This window comes from Mustela nivalis, assembly GCF_964662115.1.
Source record: "Mustela nivalis genome assembly, contig: HAP1_SCAFFOLD_1585, whole genome shotgun sequence".
Lineage (NCBI taxonomy): Eukaryota > Metazoa > Chordata > Mammalia > Carnivora > Mustelidae > Mustela > Mustela nivalis.
This window is the reverse complement of record NW_028135079.1, coordinates 25,186-52,766: the sequence shown is the minus strand read 5'-3', so window position 1 is coordinate 52,766 and position 27,581 is coordinate 25,186. Positions and strand designations below refer to the sequence as shown.

At 39.2% G+C, this 27,581-nt stretch overlaps 1 protein-coding gene across 2 annotated transcripts in view; it reads left to right on the top strand.

The window, feature by feature from the left end:
* The first annotated feature begins 11,243 nt into the window (after nt 1-11,243).
* Nucleotides 11,244-27,581, top strand: part of LOC309857942 (ankyrin repeat domain-containing protein 26-like) — a 39,865-nt gene continuing 23,527 nt past the window's right edge. Inside the window, exons 1-6 of one of the 2 annotated variants that reach the window (XM_082750649.1) lie at nt 11,244-11,663; nt 13,619-13,733; nt 13,885-14,058; nt 16,828-16,934; nt 18,619-18,756; nt 20,852-20,919. In XM_082750649.1, coding sequence (XP_082606775.1) covers nt 11,419-11,663; nt 13,619-13,733; nt 13,885-14,058; nt 16,828-16,934; nt 18,619-18,756; nt 20,852-20,919 — 847 coding nt within the window. In that variant the 5' untranslated portion in view covers nt 11,244-11,418. Of the gene's footprint in view, nt 11,664-12,162; nt 12,230-13,618; nt 13,734-13,884; nt 14,059-16,827; nt 16,935-18,618; nt 18,757-20,851; nt 20,920-27,581 lie in introns of those variants that run through there. The other variant, XM_082750650.1, reaches the window with a different exon arrangement.

The following is a 27,581-nucleotide window of genomic DNA, read 5'->3' as shown; positions in this document are numbered from 1 at the left end:
TCTTAAGGAAATGAGATAGACAATCATCCATTTTTAGTGGACTAAGAAGGCACAATGTCTGAAAAGTTGGCATGTATATTAGAAATTCCTTCATTAGGAATGATGTCCAACATCTTTTCAAGTACCTGTTGGCCATCTGTATGTCTTCTTTGGAAAAATGCCTATTCAGAGCCTCTACTCATTGTAAAATCAGACTGTGTTTTGTTTTGTTTGTCTATTGAGTTGTATGAGATCTTCATGTATTTTTGATATCCGCTCTACTCCAAGTCCTGTTTCTATGTTCCCTTTTCATTGACTGGCACCACCATTCATTTGGACAGGCTAGTTTTTCACTCATCCTATCGACGACTTAATTATATAATTTTTACTTTCGAAACATCTTTGGAATTCTTCTGTCAGTTTCTACCATAGTCTGAATAACAATTTTTTTTAATGTGGAATACTGCATTATTAGCCTTAAAAATGGCTTTCTTGGATGCAATCTGACCTTCACCCTGGCAGAATAACCCTTTCAAATATGAATCTGTTGATACCACTGCTTAGAATTTCCCCTTTACATTGAAGATAAAGACTCAGTTTCTAAACATAAGTCACCAGTGGCTATATGATCTGGCCCCTCCCTTACACTCTGGCTTTCTCCGGCACCACCTCCCTCACTCCTCTATGCTCCAACCTCTCTGGCCATGCTCTCTCTTCCCAGAGAGTCTTCTCATATGAGGCTTTTCTGTCTGAATCACTCTTCTACCTCTCCACTACTTACCAGGTGGATTCCTATCTTCCGTGATATAAGCTCAAGCTTTAGCTCCTCAAGTCTGCCTTTGTGGACTTGCCTTGCAGCTCTTTCTTGGTGCTTATCACTGATAATTTTACATTTGCTTCTATTATTGTTGTTGGCCAATAATGCCTGTCTTCCCTACTCAATTCAAGCTCTACAAGGTCATGACTTATGTCTGCCAATCATTAATTCCATAGTCCCAGGCAAGAGAATGTAATAGGAGCTCAATAAATAGTTAGATGAAAAATTTCTTATATTGCTTTACACTTACTTTTCTATCTAAAAGAAAGCAGTGTGTGATTACTGTTAGGTTTGGGCTGTCTTGAGCATTGTTGTGAAGTGGTCAGCAGAACCTTCAATGGCATACATGAAAGGGATGTAGCAGGCTACTGGGTATGTTCTTCCAGAAGAGGTTGTGGGTAGAGTAGCCCAATTTCTCAGAAGAAATAGATGTTGCTCCCACCTTATTTCCTCTCTAGCCATGTAAAAAGCAGACTAAATGGAGCAAGTTAATTTAGCATAGTTTTAGATGAAGCCTCACACTATTCCTGGGATGGGATAGCATTATAGGATAGTCAAGGTGGTCTGAGATTGGCTGTGGACAGTTGCAATTAGTGTTCTTTCCATACACATTGGGAAGCATGTCGAAGTTTCCAGAAGTGTTACCCAAAATAAAAATCTTGTTTGCCTACTTAAAAGCTGTTCCCACCTTTTCTGGGGATGTAGAGCCTTTATTGCATTCCAGTGTGTAACCCTAACTCATGTGCCTTGAGAAAGATACAGTATCCAGATCCCAGCAAGAAATTCTAATCGATCTAAGCCAGTCACTGTGACCCGGTTTCCTTGTCAGTTATTGAATCTGATGCGGGCATGCCACTGCATGTGAGAGGCCTTCGTGTTCTTGGAGAAAAGGCTCTTCACTTGTTATCAGAGGCACCTGGATAAGCAGTCCCCCTCCTTCTGCTCAATGCTGTTGTGTGTGAATGGGGTCCTGAGAAGGCTACATCCAGCTTGTGACGTGGGAAATAGTCTGCAGATGAGAGACATGCTGAGCATGGCAGAGAGGCAGGGTAAAAAGCTCTGAGCTGCAGCCTAGTTCTCCAGACTCCAGCCTCCAGACTGCCACCAACCCACCATCTGTCTAAAATGTTTTAATGTAATAATTGTATTCTTCTGCTTTCTTTTTCTTTTTTATTTTTTATAAACATATAATATATTTTTATCCCCAGGGGTACAGGTCTGTGAATCGCCAGGTTTACACACTTCACAGCACTCACCATAGCACATACCTCCCTAATATTCATAACCTCACTTCCCTTCTCCCAACTCCCCTCCCCCCAAAGCAAAGGAGTTTGTTTTGTGAGATTATGAGTCACTTGTGTTTTGTCTCCCTCCCAATCCCATCTTGTTTCATTTATTCTTCTCCTAGCCCCTTCCCTGCTTTCTTGTCAGTTTCTTGCTGTAGTATCCATTTGGCCTCTGCCAACCATTTTTCTGTTCTCATCTTTAAATATGGCACCCCCTCTGATCCTCTGCTCCGCTTGTTTCTTGGCATTTAAAGTCCTGTCATACAAGATCGCTTGCCATTCCTGACTGCTAAGGCCTGTTATTTCATGACTCTGTCACAGTGTTTATGCTTTGTGTTCCCTGTGGTTTAGAAATCCTATTCTCTGTGATGCCTCTCTTGACTTCTGAGGTAGCATTTACTTTACCACCAGACCTAGAACCTCTTTTTTCTTTTCTTTTTAAGATCTTCTTTACTTGAGAGAGGGAATGCATGCAATCAGAGGAGGAGCAAAGTGGGGGAGGGAAAGAGAAGGGAAAGAATCTTCAGCAGACTCCTTGCTGAGAGCTCAGAGCCTAATGTTGGGCTTGACCCCATGACTCTTAGATGATGACCTGACCTAAAACCAAAAGTCGAATGCTTAACTGACTGAGCCACCCAGGTGCTCCCAGACCTAGAATTTCTTTTCTTCTCTTTTCTTTTATTTTTTTCTGTTTTTTAGACCTAGAATTTCTAACATAATATCAAAATGATTTCAAAAAATTAGTTATTTGTTTATCTCTCCCCAGTAGACTGAAAACATTCTGATCATTGGTTATTTATCTTTACATTTTCACAACCTATACAAGTCCAAGTTTGTAAAAGGTACTCAATAAACATTTAATAAATTAATGAGGCTTTTCCTCTAGTAGAGATAAAGGAGTGTGAACATCAAACCATTGGAACCCTGAGTCCACAGGTGACCTATTGTTTTCAATATTGTTTTCTTACAGAGAGTTTCTTTCTTAATTGACTGATGGAAGGGTAAGTTCCAGGGTTAGTTTCCTTGCCGTTGATTAGGTAATTTATTTTTAACTCTTAGTGTAATTCTTCTGATGGTCAACAAAAACTAGAAATTCTAGATTTTTTGAAGGGATTTTTATTGCAAGTGATCATTATATTATAGGGCAGTGTTATTTATATAGTAAGTCAGTACTGATGCCTTGTTTGTGTATTTAGGGGTTCCTACTGTTGGACAGGGGATCAGGTGTTGAAAGTTTGGACAAACTCATGAAAACCAAAAATATACCTGAAGCTCACCAAGATGCATTTAAAACTGGTTTTGCAGAGGGTTTTCTGAAAGCTCAAGCCCTAAGGAAAAAACCAATGGTAAGTTGATTAGACACCATCCATATTGGGGAAGAATACCTAAAAGGAAGTCAGAGTCCTACCTTTAAATGGTTACACATACTTTTTCCAACACATATGTACCTTTTCATTGGTTATATTCCATTATATTTGTAACTTAAGCTGTGTCAAAATGGAAATACCTGTTGACACTCTCCCTTTTCTCAAATGAGAACCAGAGTCAAGGACAGAAGCATGAGTTCCTTCATGAGGTTTTTGATAACAGGGTGCTGAAAGGAAATTATGGCAACTATATAAAAGAATGTCAGGTTCCAAAATTGCATATGATGGAATATGATTACCATCAATAACCATATTCTTGCTTTTCGTCAAGGTGTCATTTGTCATTGTTGTTATTTGATTTAATTTTTTTTTTCTTTTCCTCCTCCAGATTCTCTGAGATGAACTCATCCGATTCTCTTCGTTCTGCTGCTGTTTGGCATTTATGGACTCTTAAAAAATCCATTTTTATCTGGTAAAGTCTCTTTTTATTTATCTGACTTTTATTTTTAATCTTTTAAATACTCAACATTTTTTTTTCATTTTCTGCCTGAGACAGGAGAGAAGAAGTATTTTCTGTTTTGTTTTTGTTTTTTAAAGATTTTATTTATTTATTTGACAAAGAGAGAGAAAGATCACAAGTAGTCAGAGAGGCAGGCAGAGGTAGCGGGGAAAGCAGTCTCCCTGCTAAGCGGAGAGCCTGATAGCCTTGATCTCAGAGCCCTGAGACCATGACTTGATCCTGATGTGGGGCTTGATCCCAGGACCCTGAAATCATGACTTGAGCTGAAGGCAAAGGCTTCAGGTGTCCCAGCACCTGGGTGCCCCAACATTTACTGTTCTGGTGCCACCCGTGTGCCCCAGCATTTACTGTTCTGGTGTCTAGGCCTTTCTTTCCTAAGTCAACACTTCACAGATTGGTTCAAATTGAGGTGATTTTTGCATTGAAGTAGAAAAGTTTTAATCTGTTATGGTTACATGCCAAGTGCATTATTAGGGCTCATTATATTTACATTGCTTTGTGGGTTACAAGAAAAGTTCCTTTAGACACTGTACGAATTTCAAGTTTTATTTTGAGAAAATAATTAATATTTTGTTAATGTTCCAAGGATTATGTTAGAGCAAAAATGTTAGCTTAGTGGTTGGTTTTCCAGACTTCTAGAAAGTTAAACCTGTCCAATTATAAAACTTAAAAACATGTAGAATAATTGTATAATAAGAATACAAAGACATACTAATAAATTTATGAAAAATTTATATATAATACATAAGTATATAAAAATTTGGGGATCCTCGGTGTCTCTGTTGGTTAAGCATCTGCCTTCAGTTCAGGTCATGATCTCAGGGTCTTGGATCGAGATGTCTGCACCTTCCCCCACTTGTGTGCTTTCTCTCTCCCCATCTCAAATAAAATCTTAAAAATATATGTATCTATATATATACACACACACACACATATAAATTTAGTATATAATTAAGAATTGCCTCAAGTGATTCTCCTAGTTCTCACTTTACCAGTCTAAAATGAAGTAATAATGCCCATCCGAAGTAGTTCCTGTTGCTTTCTCAGCTATTTAGTTTTTACCTCGTGTTTTCTATGTTCTTTATGATTGGTTACCTTGAGAGAAAAAACTGATAACAATTAAAGAATAACAGTTGGTCTGGATCAGGACTTCATCCCAGAACTTGCATGTTACCCCAGATATTTTAAGTTTTTGTGGCATCAAAACTTAGATGAGATTTTAACATCCAGGAATATTCTTTTTTTTCTTAAGATTTTATTTATTTGACAGAGAGTGAGTGCAAACATGGGGAGCACCAGGAACAGGGAGAAGCAGGATCCCTATTGAGCAGGGAGCCGGATGTGGGGCTCAGTTTCAGGATCCTGAGGTCATGCTTAACCGACTGAGCCATCCAGGCACCCCAAGAATATTCTTTTCATAGCTAGTCACCTTTTGTCTCCTCATTTTCAAAACACAACCAGTGTAGGGACACCATATGATCGATATTGGAGGGGTGGGGTTAGTTCTGGCTATTGTTTTATGTTTCTTAATTTCTTATATTAAATCAAAATATATATCAAAATATGAAGTGCACTGTCTTATAATTTCTTATAAGGTTCACGTGGTTTGGCTATAAATTTAATTTGCATAACTTATAAAGTCTCACTGTGTAGATCCTTAAATAAACAATGTAGTGGGCTAAAACTGTTAGTGTCCAGTGTATATTTGCTCTGACAACTTGTGTAATTTTGGTATGTTAAGTGTTTTCAGCAAAACTCTAGTTTTGCTTACTGATCTTTTTTTTTTTTTTTTTGCATCTAAATTTCTGTCTTAAGACAATATTTTTGTCTTTTTCTCAGGAAATTAGAAATTGCTCTATTTACTCACTTACATCTGTTCAGTAGGGAAGTTTAACCAAAGGGGAGAGGTTTTAAGATATTTTAAGATAGTTTTGTAATAGTTCCCTGTAGTTGATCTGAAGTGTTTTACTGTCTTTCCAAGTTTTCACTGTCATTCTTAATGATATTATTACTGATATATATCATATGAGGGCAAGTAATAACAGTTGCTAGAGGAGGAGGCTGCATGAAAAGTGAAATAATCTTTTAAGGTATACACTTAAAAAAATATGCTAGTGCTAGCTTTTATATTGGGTTTAAGGCAGTGTATCTCGTGGTGTACATCCCTGACCAGTTGTATCAGGATAATTTAGGGTGACGGTTAAAAATGCAAACAGTCCTGGACCTTTTTCTAGAACTACAAACCAGAATTCTAGGCCATGGCCTGGGAACTTGCATTTATACATTTCTCAAGTGATTTTTATGCAGAGTTGAGTCTGAGAATGATTGGTTTAAATTTCTCTTGTTAGATATGATGAGGGAAGAGGGAAATAATTTTTCATTTTAAAATATTTATTTATTTGACAGAGAGAGAGAGATCACAAGTAGACAGAGAGGCAGGCAGAGGGGGAGGGGAGGCAGGCTCCCTTTCTGGGCAGAGAGCCTGATGCGGGTCTCAATCCTAGGACCCTGAGATCATGACCTGAGCCGAAGGCAGAGGCTTAACCCACTGAGCCACACAGGTGCCTCAAATTTTTGATTGGAAGGTGTAAAGATGTTATTTAAGGGGTCCCTGGGTGGCTCAGTTGTTAAGTGTCTGCCTTCAGCTCAGGTCATGATCCCAGAGTCCTGGGATGGAGCCCGCATCAGAAGCCCTGCTTGGCGGAAGCCTGTTCCTCCTCTCCCACTCCCCCTACTTGTGTTCTCTCTCTTGCTGTGTCTCTCTCTGTCAAATAAATAAAATCTTAAAAAAAAAGATGTAACTTTAATGTGAGTCATTTGTTCCTTCAACATGGTCTAGAAATCTGGAAGATGTAGTTTCTTTACTTCACTATGAATTAATGTATGTAAACTTAGATATAATTTTCTGTACTTTCTTACATCTGAATAATAGGGTGGTTGAAATTTTAGGAAACTAACAAATATATAAAGAATTACTTTTGTTCTCTTTAGTCTGCTTCTGGATAACAGGGATTGATTCTGCAGTAGATCCCGTCCACATGAAAAATGTCACCTTTGAACATATTAAAGGAGTCAGTTAAAATGTTTACCCTGCACTCTTCAAATATTATCTAATTATATAAGACCAATATTTGATTTTAAAGGTATAAAATAGAAAATATATTTATTGGTCTCTACCTCCAGTTTGAGGCACTAAAACTCTTGTTATTCCCTAAATGACAAGAGTACTAAGTGCATCTTTGCTTCTGCAGTTTGGTCTTTGATGCTGATGTCTGACACAGGGCTTCCTGGGTGATGGCAGTGTCATTTGTATGAGGCCACTCTGGTGGACTCCTGGGTAGGGCTGGACCCTAGAAAAAATGAAGCCGTGATTAGAACCTTGGAAGTTTTAGCTTCGCTGCATATACTCCAGCCCTCTTTTAGGTATTGGGGCAGAAGAAATAAGTCTCTGCTGTCATTTATAACAGAAACTAAACCATGATATTGCATATGAGGAAATAATAATAGAGTGTGCTCAAATGTGATGAAGCATTATAGGAAAAATATGGAGCAGCATGAAGAAGACTGGGAGTTTTGAGGGAAAGATCACAATTTTATTTTTATTTATTTATTTTTAAATATTTTATTTATTAGAAATGCAGCTTGCATTTTCATGGTCTTTTTGTTTGTTTGTTTTAAACACCATCATTCTTACTAATGAACTTTATTTCAGAGCAGCAAATATTTTGTTAAATAAAAAGTGAGTCACTTCAAAATCTGAATAACTATAAAAGTATGCTTAGTATTAAAAGAAAGATTAACCCCAAATCTCAATCCTTTCAAAGTGAACTTTGAATTACCCTCCTGGTTATGGAAAGTCATATTTGCTTTTCATTCAGATTTTGTGAATATGAACATGTTGTTACAGGATTTACAGATGACTTTATTTAACTGAAGAGAATTATTTTAGAGCTCATTGTATTGGCCTTACAACCAGATTATATTCTTGAAGTGATTTTATTAAAATTACCTACAGTTTTCTAATAACTTTTAAGCTGTATATGGTCTTCATTGAAGAAGTTGATAGAGGGAGTTTGCTATACCGTATCTTGCCTCTTTTTTTTTGGGGGGGTAGCTTTAAATCTTGATCTAATTTCAAACTTGATCTAAATTCCAAACTTTGGTCCAGATTCATTATCCCATTTTTTAATTGGCCACTTCCCTTTCCCCTTTCTCTCCTCTTTCATCCTTCCCTGTCCCTCTCTCCTTCCTTCCTTCTCCCTGTGTGTATACATGTCTTTGTGTGGATGCATGTTTTTATTTTTCCTAGACAGACTTCTCAGGTAGAAATTGCTGGGTCATGTAGTAAGTTTCTGTTTACCTTTTTACGGACCTGATGAAATGCATCATTCTCCGTATCTTCTACAGCATATTCTTAGAGTCATTTTGATAAAAATGTCATTCTTAGAGTCATTCTGGTGTGAATGAAATAATATCTCATAGATTAACATACGGTTATCTACACTAGTGATATCCTCTCCTGTTTTATTGGCCGTGTGTATATTTTCTTTGGAGAAACATCCACTCAGAGCACCCTCACTGTCCCTTTTGGGTTGCCTTTTTTTTTTTTTTTGAAAATTATAAACATATATTTTTATCCCCAGGGGTACAGGTCTGTGAATCACCAGGTTTACACACTTCACAGCACTCACCAAAACACATACCTTTTGGGTTGTCTTATTATGTGGTGTGAGAGATCATATATTCTGAACACAAGTTCTTTATCAATCTTGCTTTTTTTAAATCCAATTGACAATCTCTGTTGAGTGGAGTGTTTAGTTAATCAGATTTAGTTTTGATATACTTGTTTCTACACTTCCCATTTTGCTTTTTCTTTCCTGTTTTTCTCATATCTCAAGAGATCCTTCTGTTCCTCCTTTTTTGAGTTACGTCTTAGTGATTGATCTAGGTATGACTGTGTGCATCTTGTCAGTCTACTCTAATTCTGGTCAAATGTAGGAACTTTGTTTCAGTAGATCTCATTTTCTTCTCTGTGCTCCTAGTGCCATATGTTATATCTGTGCATGTTACAGCAGCTCAACAATACAGTGACATAACTAGTGCTTTATAGACTCTTATTTCCACAGTCTTTCTCTGGAAATGTCATTTATTTTTGCCTTTGTTTTTTTAAGAATAGTTTTACTGGATATAGAATACATGGTTACCTTTTTAAAATCTTTAATCATTTAGATTATGTTATCCCATAGACTCCTAGCTTCCATTATTTTTTTAAATTTTGATTTATGTTATCCCATAGACTCCTAGCTCCCCTTATTTTTTTGTAAGAAGTCAGCTGTTAATCATAATTTTGGTCTCCTTTTGTGATAGATTGGTTTTTTTCTCTTGCAGATTTCAAGGTTTTGTTTTTGTTTACTTATCCTTGATTTTAGCAGTTTGAACCCATGATGACATGTTTAGGTGTGGATGTGCTTTTCTATTTCCTAGTTCAGATTTACTGGGCTTCAAGGATCTGCAAATTAGATTTTCATCAAATTTAAGCAATTTTTGGCAATTACTTCTTCAAATATATTAATCCTTTTCTGTCTTCCTTCTGGGGGTCTCCTTACATATGTGTTGGTACACTTATCGTTGATCTGGTCTCAGGCTTTGTTCATTTTATTCATTGTTTTTTACCTCCCTCTCCGCTTGAGATTAATTTCTGATTCTTCAAGTTCACTGATTCTTCTGTCATCTCAAATCAGTTGAATTTTTGATTGCAGGTGCTGTATTTTTCAGCTATAATTCCCATTCAATTCTTTACTTTGTATCTTTTTATTTTTTTTATAACTTTTTTTTTATTTGACAGAAAGATCATAAGTAGGCATATAAACAGGCAGAGAGAGAGGGGGAAGCAGGCTCCCTGCGGAGCAGGAGGCTGAATGTGGGCCTGGATCCCAGGATCCTGAGATCATGACCTGAGCTGAAGGCAGAGGCTTAACCCACTGAGCCACCCAGGCACCCCTGTATATCTTTTTATTGAGACTCTTCATGTGTTGTGTCATTTTCATCATGGTTTTCAAACTATTTCCATTAGTCTTTGACCATGTCCATGTAGCTGCTTTTCAATCTTTTAAATCTTTGCTGAATCTACCATCTGGAAATACTTAGATGGGTTTCTCCTTAATGCTTTTTGTAGGAAGGGCCACCTTTCTTGTCTTTTTATAATCTTGTTAAATTTCAGGTGATGTAGCAATTAGGGGTTCTGATTTCCACCCCAGGGGGTTGTCTTGTTTTGCTTAATAACTTGCCTCCAGGAAATTTATGAAGTCTGTCTCTCCTGCAGTGTGCAGCCATTGATGTCTCTGTTCATTTCTTAAATTTTTAAGTCTTGCTTCCTACATGTTGCTGTTGTGCCTGCATCCTTTCACATTTAGCCAAAGATTGGGCAGATGTTGTTTGCACACCCCATTATTCATGCTTTCTCCTCTGCTGATGGATCTGTGTGGGCTTCTAAGTCCATTCAACATTTGGGTCATTTTCAAGGCTCCCTGGTTTTTGCTTACTAACAAGCTTTTTGCTTCTTTGCGTGTATGCGCATGGCTTGGCAACCATGGGTATGTGGGTGGCTTGAACCAGCTTCAGTTTCCACTGCATGCCCTGGGTAAACCTGGAGCTTCTGTCAAGTGCTTATCACATTCAGATGGCTCTCTGACCTCTCAGAGCTTACAGTTAAGTACCTTGCTACTCTTACCTTGTTTTCCCCAAACAGCATTGCAACCTCAGGCTAGAGAACCCTGTCTGCTTAGCATGGAGGCCACCTCTTTGACTTACTCTGCCTCAGGTCAGGAAAGTCCCTTCTCTAAGTGACAGGTTTCTGGCATGGGAACTGAGAGCGCAGCACAGACTCACAAAACTCTAATCAAACTTCAGTAATTTTCATGAATAAACACTTCTTAGTTTGTTGTAGGTGTTCAGAGTCTTTAAAATATTATTATCCAGATTTATAGCCCCTGAGCGGCGAGCCGAGCGGCGGCCCCGCCGCCCCAAGCGGCGAGCCCGGCGGCGGCCCCGGCGCCCCTAGCCGCGAGCCGGGCGGAGGCCCCGCCGCCCCTAGCCGCGAGCCGGGCGGAGGCCCCGCCGCCCCAAGCCGCGAGCCGGGCGGAGGCCCCGCCGCCCCTAGCCATGAGCCAAGCGGAGGCCCCGCCACTATGTGATCTTAGAGGCTTGGGCTTCGCACATGCGCTTTGGGCACCTTTAGGCGCTGCCCTTTATGCGCAGGCGCAGACACGCGGGATTCAGAGGTGCGCAAGCGCATTTGTGCTTGGCGTCATGGTTACGGTTGTTAGGTGCTCCAAGATTCCTAACTGTTGCTCCCTACGTTTGGCTTATCTCTAGCACTGGTGCTGGTGTCTAGAAGCGGCGAAGAGCCGAGCGGAAAGTGGAGTGTTGGTTAAGCCTGTAGGCTTTGCAATGAAGAAGTTTTTTGGTTTCCGGACTGCGAAGGTGCGTTCATCCCCGACCTTAGACATGGAGCTGATGAATGACTTGAGGGCATCGGTTCACAAGGAGGAAGTCACAGAGACCCAGCCCCGGTATAACATCCGCGTGAAAGAGCTCAAAAAGATCCACAAAGTTGCTGTCATGGACAACATATTCAAAATGCAGCGGTTGCTCTTGCGTGGGAAGAACGTGAATAAAAGAGACAAGAGGAAAAGGTAATAGGCATTAAGGGCCTGCTTAGCCAGAGGGAGTCATTTTGTGTTTATGTAGTGAACTTAGATTGACCCCGCCCCTCCCAGAGGAAATTACTTGCAAAGGCTAGATACAGGGGCAGGTCTGGCCAGGTGAAGACATCCAATCAGTAGGGTGCGCATATATCTACTAGGGTAAATTGAAATTCAGTTGGTCATCCATATATCTACTAGGGTAAATTGAAATTCAGTTGGCCATCCGTATATTACTAGGGTAAATTGAAATTCAATTGGTCACACATAGAAAGCCCGGGCAGTTTTCTCTGTGTGTGGCAGACCTAGCATGATTGTTCAGTTTTCTCTGTGTATCACAATCTCATTGGTCACCTGTGTATAGCCGGCTAAACGATCTCTAGAATAGTCTGTCAGGCTGGGAGGGGTCTTCTCTTTGCAAGAGATAGCCCTGAGCGGTCAGTTTGATCCTGTCTATCTGGTTGTGGAGCTCCAGGGTATGGCCCACCGGGGAGAAGCTGGAGCAGCCACGCTCCCCAGGGCTAGAGTGGATGCGGGGACGCCCCTTCCCTCCACTGGTAGGTCGCCAGGGGGTTTGTGTCCCCATAGGCAGCCAGGGGGTTTGAGTCCCCCTAGGAGTCCAGGGGCTTCAAGTCCCCCTAGAAAATCCCCACCTGTGTCAGGACCACAGGCCTGCAGTTGTCTTTGTCTTGTTTTGTTGTTGTTGTTGCAGTAGCAGAAATATCTGCTATTTATTTATTTATTTATAATGGTATTAAATACTAATATTGATAATTGGTAATTCTTGATTTTCATATGATCTATAAATCTAAATATCTAATAAAATGAAAAATAATTTCGTTTATTATTTAATATAATGTATATGAAAATATGTCATATATAAATATATATTTATGTATAAGATATATAAAATATATATTATTTCATATATAAAATATATATAAAATACATAGTGTACAAAAATAAAACTGTTCCTGTTTATTTGAATCCTGAGCTTCCTTTGGCTTAAAGTTTCTTGAACATCAGATTGTAGATTTACTTAAAAAGAATTCTTCGTTATTTTAGTCCTCTTTTCCCATAGTGCTTTCAAGAACTAAAATTTATTTAAATGCCAACCATGTGACTAGAACTGCAGTAGAGCTGTTGTATGTATATACCATTATTTCATTTAACGTAAGGCACATTGATTGTGTGATGCCCCACCATATTGTATACCAATAAGAAATCTTTAAAAATTCTGCCAATTATAGTTGTAAGACAGTTTGAATTATAAATCACATTCCAGTGTCAGAGATACTAAAAGGCGACAAAATGAGCCTCCTAGAATCATTGATATATAGTATTCTTGTGAATATTTAAAACATACCTGAGAAATAGGCATAATTGTATCACTTTACCTAATGGGAGTGTTGTCTTTGTACAATAGTAGCAATAGTAACAGTCATAAAAATAATATGAAACAAACTTTGCATAGATCCTCATTTAAGCATGGTGATGAGGTCTTGTGAGATAACTATCCTTTATTTTTATTAGTTTTTAGTAATCTCTGTAGCCAACGTGAGGCTTGAATTCATGACCCTTGAGGTCAAGAGTCACATGACCTTCAAACTGAGCAAGGCAGGGAACATGAGATAACTGTTTTTCTCTCCACTATTTTGATGAGGAAATTGAGGATAAGGCTGAGCCATAACTATTAAGTTTAAATCCTATTAAACCCAGGTTGAGCTGAATCCTGAGGTCAAGCTCTACCTCGTCAGATAGCCTGCTCTTTTATTAGTATGGTGAATGATCACTAATAAATACTGTACTTTCTTCAAAAGAAAATGAAATCTTTGTTTTTGAGTCAAAGGAATAAGATGCTACTTAAAGTTTACAATTACATGAATTAATTGCATGTTTTGAAATCGTGCACTATAATTTCCTAAAACATTCTTTCACTTTCATAGGACGCCTCTCCATCTGGCCTGTACCATCGGCCATGCTGACATGGTAGATTTTCTTGTAGAGAGGAAATGCAAGCTTGACCTCTATGATGGAGACTGTAGGACTCCTCTAATGAAGGTGTGTGGTAGCAGCTGTGTCTGCCTGAGATGGATTTGATTTAATTACTTAGTATGAAAATCTATTGCAATTAAGTGTAACTAATTGTTTGTAGCATGCTTGCTTTAAATTCCCAGAATTTACACTCTGTTTCTTGGGATACTACTGACAGGCTGTACAATACCAGGAAGAGGCATGTGTAACTATTCTTTTAGAACATGGTGCTAATCCACATCTTACGGATAAGTTTGGCAATACTGCCCTCCACTATGCTGTTGCTGGTGAGAACACATCAATAGTAGAGAAGCTGATTTTATTCCATGCAAATATTGAAGCAAGAAACAAGGTACATCAACATTATTTATAAAGTATTTGAAATTTTAAAACATATATATATATAAATTTTTTAGCTACAAAACATTTATTTACATATTTATTCATATATGTAATAAATAATAAATACTGAATTCTATACATCAAGTCCTGTACCAGGGAAACAACTCCAAAGCCAGGGCAGGGAGGACTAGAGAACGATGAAGCCCACGGAAAGGGCAGAGTTCTGTTTCCCAGCCGCCCTTCCACCCCAGGAGGAGAATCTTCCCATTAGTGCTTGGGAGTGGATGGTGGGCTCAGAGCCCACAAAGGCTTGAAGGCCTGATGGGGAATGAGATGATGATGGAGGCTGGGTGCTGTGCAGGGGCTTAGGAAATGGGTGCTGCTGGGAAGGGGTGGGAGACCATGACCTAGTGGGGTAACTTGGGTGAGTGCGAGTGGGAGGAGAAAGCAGCAGGTTGCAATCCCCGGGCACTCCAGGCCCCAAGGTTCTGAAGATGAGAGCACGGGGATCGGGTCCTGACATCCTCCAGGGGCATCTACTTGGGCTCATAGCCACTCTGCCTGCCATGTCCCGCACTGGGGTCTCCCATTTCACAGAGTAGTTCCTGCTCAGCATTGTGTAGGTCCTCAGGGTTAGTAGCTGTGCATGGGGAGTCGAGGGGGACCACACTCACTCTTCCATTTGTTATTTCTTTGACATGCCTTACCTCCTACCACTGCCCTTAAGGAAGCACTGTTGGTTGACATAGGGTCAATTTTTCATACGTACAAGCTCAAGCATTCCCTCAATGAAAATATTTTGAAATAACTTCATTGTCTAAGATTTCACTTTATTTTTATTTTTTGATTTTTTTTTCTTGAGTGCACTTTTTGGAAATACATTTTTGTAGGGACTGTAAAGAAAGAAAGCAGGAAGAAAGCACATATACAGACTTATAAGAAGAGAAGCATGTTCTTCACATAGCAAGAATTTTTATGCCTCTATGCTTCTAACCCAAGTAGTAATTCTGAGTAATTTTACATGGAATATGCCTTATTCTGCTCTAAGACTATGATCTAGTTATAGGGATAGAGAAGTGATCTATGTTTCTATCATTCAGTTGATATTAATACTAATCTTTGATACATTTTCATTCTTAAATGCAGCAATTATCTACAATTGATTATAGTTATTAAGTTTTTGTTGACCCAAGTGTTGGTTTTCTTCAAGTTTTGAAAGAGGCCGGCTTTGGCTAACAGTGCTGTAAACTGTCAGTCAATTATTCGAAGTTTTAAGATTTCACTTTAACGAACTTTTTTTTAAAGAAAGATTTTATGTATTTGAGAGAGAGCATGAGAGCAAACACACATGAGTAGGGAGGAAGGGCATAGGGAGAGGGAAAAGTAGGGGAGCCTGATGCAGCGCTGGATCCCAGAACCCCAAGAACATGACCTGAGCCAAAGGCAGATGCTTAACTGACTGATCCACCCAGATGCCCAAGAGCTGCTCTTTTAATTTAGAGCCCATCTTCTTAGTGACCCATCTGGAGCAAGAGAGCCTTATGTTGACATCTGGGATCCTGATACCATTGACAGAAGAGAATCAAGCATGTTGGTATAACCTGGAGAAAAGCTTCACCTTTATTGGAAAGCTCTCGACACTGTATCCCTGAAACTAATTTCTGAAATGTTAATGTTTGCCATGAAAGTATTGTCAAATGGGGATAAGCAAATTTAAACCGGTTTCTTTTGCACTAGAGATAATGTGCAGTTCTGTAATATTTCTCAAACATAAAGGAACATTGAATCTTTCTATTGAGGCACAATCCTCACCTTCCTGCAAAGTATATGTTCTTTGGACTATAATTTAAGAAACACTACACCAGAGATAATCATTTAGGCTGTTAACTCAGTAAAAATACTTTAAGCTTTTAGAGCTATGTTTTAGAGTTTGGAGATATAGAGATAAAAAATAGTCCCTTCCTTCAAGAAGCTCTTGGTTTCGATGGGTGCAATAAAATAAGTAGTGTATACAGTGATAAATACTGTGAGAGAAGCCGAGATTCTTGGAACTGGTCAATGTTTGAAGTAAGATTTGGAGAATGACTACAGTTAATCTGTTGAAGAGGTAGAGGAGGACTATTTAACTGAATTTATTTTATTTTTCTCAAAAATATTTATTTATTTGAAAGAGTGAGAGTGGGAGAGAGAAGTGAGCATAGGGGTGGGGCAGAGGGAGAAGGAGAAGCTGACTCCCCACTGAGCAGGGAGCCTGACGTGAGGCTGGATCCCAGAACCCTGGGCTCATGACCTGACCTGAAGGCAGACCCTCAGATTGAGCCACCCAGGTCCCCTGTGGAGGGCTATTGCAAAGAGAAGGAGCAGCTGATGAAAGGGGGTGGTGAGGGGGGGGTAGGGGTAGTCGCAGGGGGTGGGGAAGATGGAGGGCTGGGGAAGTTGGGGGGTTGAGAGTACTTATATATGTGTTTAAGGTTAGAGGATACTTTATAGGTTTTAAAATTCAGTATGGGGGCGCCTGGGTGGCTCAGTGGGTTAAGCCGCTGCCTTCGGCTCAGGTCATGATCTCAGGGTCCTGGGATCGAGTCCCGCATCGGGCTCTCTGCTCAGCGGGGAGCCTGCTTCCTCCTCTCTCTCTGCCTGCCTCTCTACCTACTTGTGATCTCTCTCTGTCGAATAAATAAAAATAAAATCTTTAAAAAAAAATAAATAAAAAAAAATAAAATTCAGTATGGAAGTATGTAATTTTGTAAATTACAAATTGTTTTTTTCACTTTTACAGGTCGAATTCACACCATTTTTACTTGCTGTAATTGAAAACAATCATGAAATGGTGGAATTGTTAATTAGAAAAAAAGCAGATGTACATGTGGTTGATAAGTTTAAAAGGTACAGTAGTTGTGTTTTTTTTAACCGTATATTGTCCTAGGGTGGTATAATTAAGTCAGAAAGAGTAACATAATAAGAAGAGGATTAATTTATAATTATATAGTGAAAATGTCAACATGTCATCAGTTAGGCAGAAAGCAATTATTCTGATGGGGCAACATGAAGAACAGTATACACAGAATTTATATTCCTTCCTATTATTGACTGATGTGATCTGTAGTCCTTTTTTTTTCTGCCATATGATTTTATGTTACCTAAAAGGGTTTCATATTAGTTTTATTATAAAGTGTGCACTCCTTTTATTTTATGACACAATATTAAACTTCTTAACCCTTTTATAGTATTTTTTAGAAACTTCTACTTAATATAAATTCTCCTTAAAAGATGCATATTAAACATAAATAGGAGTTGTTTTATCTTTTGGATGACTCCTTGCTTTAAATTTTTTTTTTTAAAGAATACTGATGTTAGGTGATCCCTAAGTGATTATTAATTACTATTACCAGATAGGGTGGGCTTATCATCCTTTTTCATGTTATATATATATATATATATATATATATAGAGAGAGAGAGAGAGAGAGAGAGAGTTTTCATTGGTAAGGGTAGAAGGATGAAAGATAACTTTCATCAAATAGATTTTTCTTTTTGTGAGTACAAATCATAGGTTGATGATAAAGAGAAAAGAGATGGACTTTAGATAGACACAAGACTAGGTTTAATTCCTTTCCTACTTGCTGGATATGTGACTCTGATACGTTCTCTGATATGAAAAGAAGGATAATATATCCTACAAGGGTTGTGTGTAAATAATATTTTATATATATAGTATTTAATTTACTGCCTAACCATGCTTATTTTAGTACCATTAACTGCAACTATGACTCTTTTATTACTGTTAGTATGAATGCTGTTATTTTAAGCCTTCAAGTAGCGTTTTTGTTTTTTTTTTATTTTTAAAGATTTTATTTTTTTTTTGAGAGAGAGAGAGATAATATGAGCAGGGGAAGGGGTTAGAGCAGGGAGCCAGACATGGGGCTCACTTCTAGGACCCCAAGTTCATGACTGAGCTGAAGGCAGACGTTTAAATGACTGAACCACCCAATCACCCCTGCATATAACTTTTTTTAAAAAAGATTTTATTTATTTATCTGACAGGCAGGGATCATAGGTAGCCAGAGAGGCAGGCAGAGAGGGAGGGAAAGCAGGCTCCACACTGAGCAGAGAGGCCAATGTGGGGCTCGATCCCAGGACCCTAAGATCATGACCTGAACTGAAGGCAGAGGCTTAGCCCACTGAGCCACCCAGGCACCCCTGCAAATAACTTTTTATACAGACCTGTCCTCTAGAAGACTTGGAAATACACCGAATCAGCTTAAGGAAAAAAAATGGGGAATTCTTTTTTAAAATCTTCACTCGTTCAGTTAAGTGACCTCAGCATAGTTTCTTGTTCATCAAATGACTTTAGACTAGCAACTTCTACTGTCATACCCAGGTGGGACAAGAGGCTTCTCTTTTGCCTTTTAATTTTAGCCATGGAGGTAATTTACAAAGATAAACACTTGAAGTTGTTAATGGTCAATTCTGTACTGACAGGAAAGATATTAACCTGGTAAAATATATGAAATTTGCTGTTTAGATAACCCTAAGTTCCTAAGGGTGAAGTTATGTCTCTGTTATTTTAGAACAGCCCTCATGCTTGCTGCACCCTCTACATCTCCAGATGTAGTCAGGCTTCTTCTTCAGCAAGGTGTTAATACCTCTTCTCGAGATGAACGTGGATGGACGGCAGGAGACTATGCTCTTTTTAGTGGATTTGATGGGTAAGTGTTTACATTAAAATGTTAGTTATTACTAAAGTGAAGTTTAAAATAATTGAACTCTTAGTTCTTATGTAACAGATGAGCGTTCGTAGTTTGATTCCTGCAATTTGGGGACTGTAGTGAGTTAGCCCATGTCACTTGCCAGAAACCAAGACAAAGGCTAGACTAGTCAGCATTAAAAATGAGTGCGGGATTTTTTTTTTTTTTAATCTCAGGACTATCGAGACCTTTATCTTTAGGGACCCTAACTGTATCTGTTTCATTCCAAGGATAACTGTTATGCATGGGGTACAAAGAATGTTACATTTGTGTGTTTACTCCTTCCTGCCTCCCTCCCTTCCTCCCTCTCCTCCCTCCCTCTCCTCCTTTCCTTTCTTTGTAGATTTCAGTTATAATTATTTCAGAGAGGGGCAGAGTAGGGACAGAGGAAGAAGCAGATTTCCTGCTGAGCAGGGAGCCTGATGTGGGTCTCAATCCCAGGACCCCAAGACTGTGACCCGAGCTGAATGCAAATGCTTAACCAAGTGCCAAGTGAGCCACCTAGGTACCCCAACATCACGCCCCCCCAACTAGTTACTTGGGTCCTGAGATGCTCAGTTTAGTAGAAAGCCCTATCCTTTTCCTTGAGGGTTATCTCCTATTCTTTCCCCCTTGAATTTTCCAAGAACCTAAAGAGTTCCCAAAGACCAAAGAGACCAACCTCTTTCTTCAAGTCATTTGGAAAGAAAAAAGGACATTCTTATCATTGCCTTGTTTCCTTTGATTCTATTGCTGCAATATTGCTGTGTGGTGCCTTCTTGACTCAGTGGGTTAAGCGACTGTCTTTGGCTCAGGTCATGATCCTGAAGTCCCAGGATTGAGTCCCCCCAGGTGGGCTCCCTGCTCAGAGGGGAGTCTGCTTCTCCTCCTGACCCTCCCCCCTCTCATCTTCTCTCTCTCCCTCTCTCATTTTCTCTCTCAAATAAATAAATAAATAAATAAATAAATATCTTAAAAAAAGAAAGAAAGAAAAATAAAGAATTAATTATTTGTGAGAGAGAGAGAACAAGAGCATGAGCATGAGCAGGGGGAGAGGTTGAGTAGGGAGCCAGATGTGGGGCTCAATTCCAGGACCCCAAGATCATGATGGAGCTGAAGGCAGACACTTAAATGACTGAGCCACCCTGGCACCCCTGCAAATAACTTTTTATACAGACCTGTTCTCTAGAAGGCAATTTTTTCCCCCTGCAGTCTGGTTATGATTGACCTTTGCTCCCAGGAAGCCCTTGCTGATCCACATTCCCCAGTCTCCATGGTGACCCACAATGAGACTTCAAAGTCACAACATTTTTTAGTTTACGACATATGCTTATATGCTCAGCTGTTATTCCAAGGCACCAGCACCCTGTTCTGGCTGCCGGGCCCCCTGGCTTTAGCCACAAATACCCTTCCCTTCACACTCAAAAGTCTTACGTGAAGCCCATATGTTTGTGCTGACCTTCATAATGAAGTACCACTTGAGGATTTTGCTTGTCTATCCTGCTAGCAGATGATAGTTGGGACCCTTCTAAGCTGTTAAAGAGGTTCAAATAATGCTACAGGAAGAGCCTGGGCTTTCCTTTCTCCTTTGTTACTAGGCCTGTATCTCAAGCCTGATTTAAATCCTGCAGAGCGCCTTTTCTTATGAGGTGATGAAAGGTGTCATACTGACCTTCTTGGAGTGGTGGGCATCATCTTTCCCAAGAGGCCATGTTTTGGGTAAAATATTTCATTAAATCCTCTTAACAACATTGTGAAATAAGGCAGTAAGATGCCTGTTTTATAGAGGAAGACTTGAGATAGAGAGAAGTGGCTCCTCCAAGAGCAAATAGCTGTGGTTAGAGAGTTAGGACCACTGAGTTCAAAACACGTTCCATTATGGCAAGCTAACACTACTAATTGCTAAACTACTACTTCATGACTAGTTCACCTTACTTTGAAGTATATGGGGTATTTTAAGTTTTGATATTAGCTCTGATATTATTTCAAATACACTTATGAATTTGATATATTTGGTAAATATTTTTCATATCAGTATTAAAATAGTAACATTGTTTATCACCCTTTTTATATGTAGCAATCACCAAACAATTGCCAAACATACAGAAGAAAGACTTAAAAATTTTTCGCAAAATAACAACCCAGGTAAGACTTTTCAGAGTGAAGTACTTTTGGTGGTCACATAGATGAAGTCAGAGTAAAAAAGTTTTGATAAAGAAAGAACAGTGGGGAAAAAAAAAAAACCTGAATGTGTAAATTGTATAAGTTCACTTTCTTGCTTTCTTTCTCTTTCTCTCCCTCACCTCTCAATTTTACTTATTTGACAGAGAGAGAGAAAAGTGAGAGAGCACAGGCAGAGGGACAGGGAGAAGCAGGTTTCCCACTGAGCAGGGAGCGCAATGGGGGGCTCAATCCCAGGGTCCAGGGATTTTGACCTGAGCTGAAGGAGGATGCTTACCCAACTGAGCCACCCAGGAGCCCCTATTTTTTTTTCTTTCTTAATATCTTTCTATTGTTTTTTAAATTTCTTTTCAGTGTAACAGAATTCATTGTGTATGCACTCTACCCAGTGCTTCATGTAATACGTGCCTTCTATAATACCCACCACCTGGATCCCCCAACCTCCTACTCCCCACCCCTTCAAAAGCCTCAGATTGTTTTTCAGAGTCCATAGTCTCTCATGGTTCATTTCCCCCTCCAATTTCCCTCAACTCCCTTCTCCTCTCTGTATCCCCATGTCTTCCATGTTATTTGTTATGCTCTAGAAATAAGTGAAACCATATGATAATTGACTCTCTCTGCTTGACTTATTTCACTTAGCATAATCTCTTCTAGTCCGGTCCATGTTGCTACAAAAGGTGGGTATTCATCCTTTCTGATGGAGGCATAATACTCCATAGTGAATATGGACCGCTTCTTCTTTATCCATTCATCCATTGAAGGGCATCTTGGTTGTTTCCAGTGTTTGGTGACTGTGGCCATTTGTGCTATGAACATTGGGGTATAGATGGCCCTTCTTTTCACTACACCTATATCTTTGGGGTAAATACCCAGGAGTGCAATTGCAGGGTCATGGGGAGGCTCTATTTTTGATTTCTTAAGTAAACTCCACACCATTTTCCAAAGTGGCTGCACCAACTTGCATTCCCACCAACAGTGTAAGAAGGTTCCCCTTCCTCCACATGCTCTCCAACACATGTTGTTTCTTGTCTTGCTAATTTTGGCCATTCTAACTGGTGTAAGGTGGTATCACAATGTGGTTTTAATTTGCATCTCCCTGATGGCTAGTGCTGATGAATATTTTTTCATGTGTATGATAGCCATCTGTATGTCTTCATCGGAGAAGTGTCTGTTTATATCTTCTGCACATTTTTTGACATGGTTATCTGTTTTGTCTGTGCTGAGTTTCAGAAGTTCTTTATAGATCCTGGGTACTGTCATTTGCAAATATCTTCTCCCATTCCATGGGTTGCCTCTCTGTTTTGTTGACTCTTTTCTTTGCTGTGCAGAAGCTTTTGATCTTGATGAAGTCCCAAAATTTCATTTGCACTTTTGTTTCCTTTGCCTTTGGAGACATCTTGAAAGAAGTTGCTGTGGCCAATGTTGAAGACATTACTGCTTATGTTCTCCTCTAGGATTCTGATGGATTCCTTTCTCAGGTTGAGGTCTTTTGTCCACTTTGAGTTTATCTTTGTGTACGATGTAAGAGAATGGTTGAGTTTCATTCTTCTACATATAGCTGTCCAATTTTCCCAGCACCATTTATTGAAGAGACTGTCTCTAAGCCAGCATTAACCAGATCCCCAAAGCCAGCAAAGACCCCACCAAAAAGGAGAATTTCAGACTGATATCACTGATGATTATGGGTGCTAAGATTCTCAACAAGATCCTAGCAAATAGGATCCAACAGCACATTAAAAAGATTATCTACCATGACCAGGTGGGATTCATCCCTGGGTTGAAAGGATGATTCAACATTTGCAAATCAATCAATGTGATAGAGCAAATCAATAATAGAAGAGGTCCTCACAGTTGATGCAGGAAAAAGCATTTGAAAAAACTCAGCATCCATTCCTGATTAAGACGCTTCAAGTATAGGGAGAGAGGGAACATTCCTCAACTTCATAAAATCTGTCTATGGAAAACCCACAGTAGATATCATCCTCAATGGGAAAAAGCTTGCAGCCTTCCCGTTGAGATCAGGAACATGAAAAGGAGGCCCACTCTCCCCACTCATGTACAACATAGTATTAGAAGTCCTAGCAACAGCAATCAGACAACAAAGAGAAATAAAAGGTATCCAAATTGGCAGTGAGGAAGTCAAACTCTCTCTCTTCGCAGATGACATAATACTTTATATGGAAAACCCAAAAGACTCCATCCCCAAACTACTAGAACTCATTCGGCAATTCTGTAACATGGCAGGATACAAAGTTAATGTACAGAAATCAGGGGCTTTCTTATACACTAACAATGAAAACACAGAAAGGGAAATTAGAGAATCAATTGCATTTACTATAGCACCAAGAACCATAAGATACCTGGGAATAAACCTAACCAAAAAGGCAAAGGATCTGTACTCAAGGAACTGCAGAACACTCATGAAAGAACTCGAAGACACAGAAAGATGGAAGACCATTCCATGCTCTTGGATCAGAAGAATAAACATTGTTAAAATGTGTATACTGTCTAGAGCAATCAGAAGGCCATTCTGATCAAAATTCCATCAGTATTTTTCAAAGAGCTGAAGCAAATAATCCTAAAATTTGTATGGAATCAGAAGAGACCCCAAATTGCTAAGGAAATGTTGAAAAAGAAAAACAAAACTGGCTGCATCACATTTGATTTCAAGCTTTACTACAAAGCTGTGATCACCAAGGCAGCATGGTACTGGCATAAAAACAGACACATAGACCAGTAGAACAGAGTAGAGAGCCCAGATATGGACCCTCAACTCTATGGTCAATTAATCTTCGACAAAGCAGGAAAAAATACACAGTGGAAAAAAGACACTCTTTTTTTAAAAATTTTTTTAGTTTATTTTCAGAAAAACAGTATTCATTATTTTTTCACCACATCCAGTGTTCCATGTAATCCGTGCCCTCTATAATACCCACCACCTGGTACCCCAACCTCCCACCTCCTTAATATCTTTCTTAATAATCCAGTATTCAGAATTATTTAAGAATTTAAATACTGTCATGAACAATAAGAACAAATCCATGAGAGAGACTGGACTCCAGGAAATAAACTGAGGGTTACAGAAGGGAGGGGATTGGGGTATGCGGGTACTGGGTGATGAGTATTAAGGAGGGCACGTATCGTGATGAGCACTGGGTGTTATACGCAGCTAATTAATCATTGAACACTACATCCGAAACTTACGATGTAGTATATGCTGGCTACTGAACATAATTTTTTTTAAAAGTACCTCAGTGTGGACAACAACAAAAAAGGAAGTTAACTTTAGGCAATTTAAAATACAAGACATTATTGTTTGAAAAGAAATTCATTATTATAGTCATGACCCCTAAAATCCCTTATATCTTTGTGTCAATAAGAGAAAGATTTTTAAGTTAGTATGTTTTATACTTCCTCTTTAGGCATATTAAAACAAATTGAACTTATGTAAATGGATCTTTTAATTTTTTCAAGTGGATTACATTTAGTAAATATTATTACATAGTGATTTGTCTCATTAAAAAAGGAGCTATCCTTAAAAACTGGGAACTCTACAATACATTCGTGGTACCATAAACAAATGGCAAAAAATATGAACTGGAAAACTTAGCTAGTATGCAGCAATACCAGGACCCTGGAATCATGACCCGAGCCGAAGGCAGAGGCTTTAACCCACTGAGCCACCCAGGCACCCCGGGATAGTGTAATTTTGTTAGAACATGATACTCTGTTGCCATTAGTAAAGAGATTATCATAATAAAAATTCAAATGGGGCAGCTGAGGCTCAACAGATTATACTAAAAGCAGAAAAATGATTCACAATAACAAAAATGCTACCATTTGTCCCTACATATGGCACCTAGTGTTGTACAATCTGAAATGCATGAAGAAACATTTAATTTAGTAGACTTTTATCAAAGAAAATCTGTAGGTTGGTTCGGTTTTGCAATTTACTCATTTTCATTTGTTCACTTAGCAAATAACTATCAAGTGTATTTTAGCTACTGTCACTCTGATGTCGAATACAGACATTCAAAAAACACAATCCTTGCCCTCCAGGAGTTTGTTATTATCATTGTCATTTTTATTATCTACTCTATTTTTACTACTTTATTTTAATTATTTAGTTTATTCCGTGCTTACTATGTGCCAGAGCCTCTTCGTGTTTATAATTCTCATTGTTAGGTTTTTATTCATATTTAATATGTAAGTCAATAGTATGCAGACTGAGTAGTAAGTTTGCCAGGTAAATAAGCAGAAAAACCATGTTTAACAGGAGGAACGTCCATCAAGATTACATGTTTTGCAGAGGGAACAGCAGTGCAGACGCTCAGATGTATGAGTGAACTTTGGAGCACTTATGAGCAGTTCAGTTTTGCTGGTGCAAAAAGTGTGCTATGGGAATGGTTGGAATGAGTGAATACTTAGCTAAGGCAAGCTAATGAAAGTTTTTCAGTACCATAGAAAGGTGTAGATCTTACCATGTAGACCTTGGGAAATTTATCAGGTTGAATGCTTTAAGCTGCAAATAACAGGTGACTTATAATAGTGACTAAAACAGGGCCACCTGGATGGCTTAGTCAGTTACACGTTGACTCTTAGTTTTAGCTCAGGTCACAGTCTCATGGGTCATGAGATCAAGCCCCACATCCCACAGGGCTCCATGCTCAGCATGGAGTCTGCTTGACGATTCTCTTCCTCTGCCATTCCTCCCATTTGTGCACTCTCTCTTGCATGCGTTCACTCTCTGTCAAATAAATAAATCTAAAAAAAGCAAACCAAACCAAACAGTGACTAAAACGGTCAGAACCAGAATTCTTTTGATGGTTCAGTGATGTCTCCAGGATGCCAGTTGTCTCTTTTTAGCTTTGAGGTTGGCATTATTTTATATGTCCTTTCCTGATTGGCTAATTAGCAACAATATCCAGTGACTGGAAGGACTGTTTTTCTTTATATGTTTCTTTTCTTTTTTTTTTTTTAAGATTTTTTTTATTTATTTGACAGAGAGAGACAGACAGAGAGGGAATACAAGCAGGGGGAAGTCGCAGAGGGAGAAGCAGGCCTCTTTCTGAGCAGGGAGCCTGATGTGGGGCTGGATCCCAGGACCCTGAAATCATGACCCGAGCTGAAGGCTGACGCTTAACAACTGAACCACCCAGGCTCCGCTATATGTTTCTTAAAATAGGAAGAAAACTCCGAGGCTTGCAGCAACTTTCCTCTAACATCTTATAAGCTAGGTTATATCACATGCTTGTTCCTAAACCAGCCACTGGTAAACCAGGTACAGTGATTAGCTTAGAATAATCTTTTTTTCTTTTGAAGCTACGGTATGGCGGCTTCGTGTTTGGGACAATAAATATCCAAATAAAGTTGTGGTTTTCCAGCAAGAATGAAGACTATGGCATGGTTATTGGGGAGGGAGCCAGCAGTACTTGATGGAGCAGTACTTCACTGGGGAATGTGAAGCAGAAGGGTAACAAGATTAGATTTGAATTAGGGTCTTCTGGTTGTGGCACAAAATAGTGATCACCAAGATTTTTCTCTAAAGGTCCAGATAGTGAATATTTTAGGCCCTGTGGTTTTTCAACGACAACTACCACTATAGTGTGAAAGCAGCTGTAGCAACACGTAGGTGAATAGCAAGAGCCAACCATCTGGTTCTGTAAATAAAGTTTTATGGGGGCACAGGCACATGACTGGTCTGACTTGGCCTGTGGCCATAGTTTGGTCAACCCTCATGTGGAGGATAGATTGGAAAAAAACCATGTAAAGAGACTGGAAGATAAAGGACGCTTATATTTCCTTAGTCTAGTATCAGTCCATTATGAAATGTTCACTCCTCTATACTCAAAAAGTCAGGAGGCTCAATTTATTCAATTTACAATGTTGTTCTTTTCTAGGCCTTATATCTTTCTCATTTTTTAAAAATTTAAAACTTTTCAAAAGATTTTATTTATTTGAGAGAGAGCACAAGTGGGGCAGAGGGGCAGAGGGAGAGGGAGAAGCAGACTCCCCATTGAGCAGGGAGCCTGGAATGGGGCTTGATCCCAGGACCCTGAGACCGTGACTTGAGGGGAAGGCAGATGCTTAACTGAGTCACCCAGGTGCTGCCTTTCCCATTTGTTTTGCTTAAAAACTTTTTATTCATTTAATAAATAGCAATACTAGTTGGTGGGGTTATTTTTTTTCCCCTTCTGGAAGTCCTCAATTAAGAGCTCATGTTTGTGTAGGGCAGTGGCAGGGGAAATATAAAGCAATGATAGAAAAGAAGTATAGTTAATACAGTTTCATGATTATTGAATGTAGAAAGAGGAGAGAGGGCGATGCCTGGGTGGCTCAGTCATTAAGTAGCTGCCTTCAGCTCAGGTCATGATCCCAAGGTCCTGGGATGAAGCCCCACATTGGGGTCCCTGTTCCATGGGAAACTTGCTTCTCCCTCTCCCACTCCCCCTGCTTGTGTTCCCCCTCTCGCTGTCTCTCTGTCAAATAAAATCTTAAAAAAGGGGAGGGGGAAGAAGAAATCGTAGAAGAGTCATATATTTTCAGGTTGTGCACTAACATTTAAACTTGCCCATGAAGAATGAGTAGAACTTTATCGGAGTGCAGTGGGAATAGGGAAGACCAGG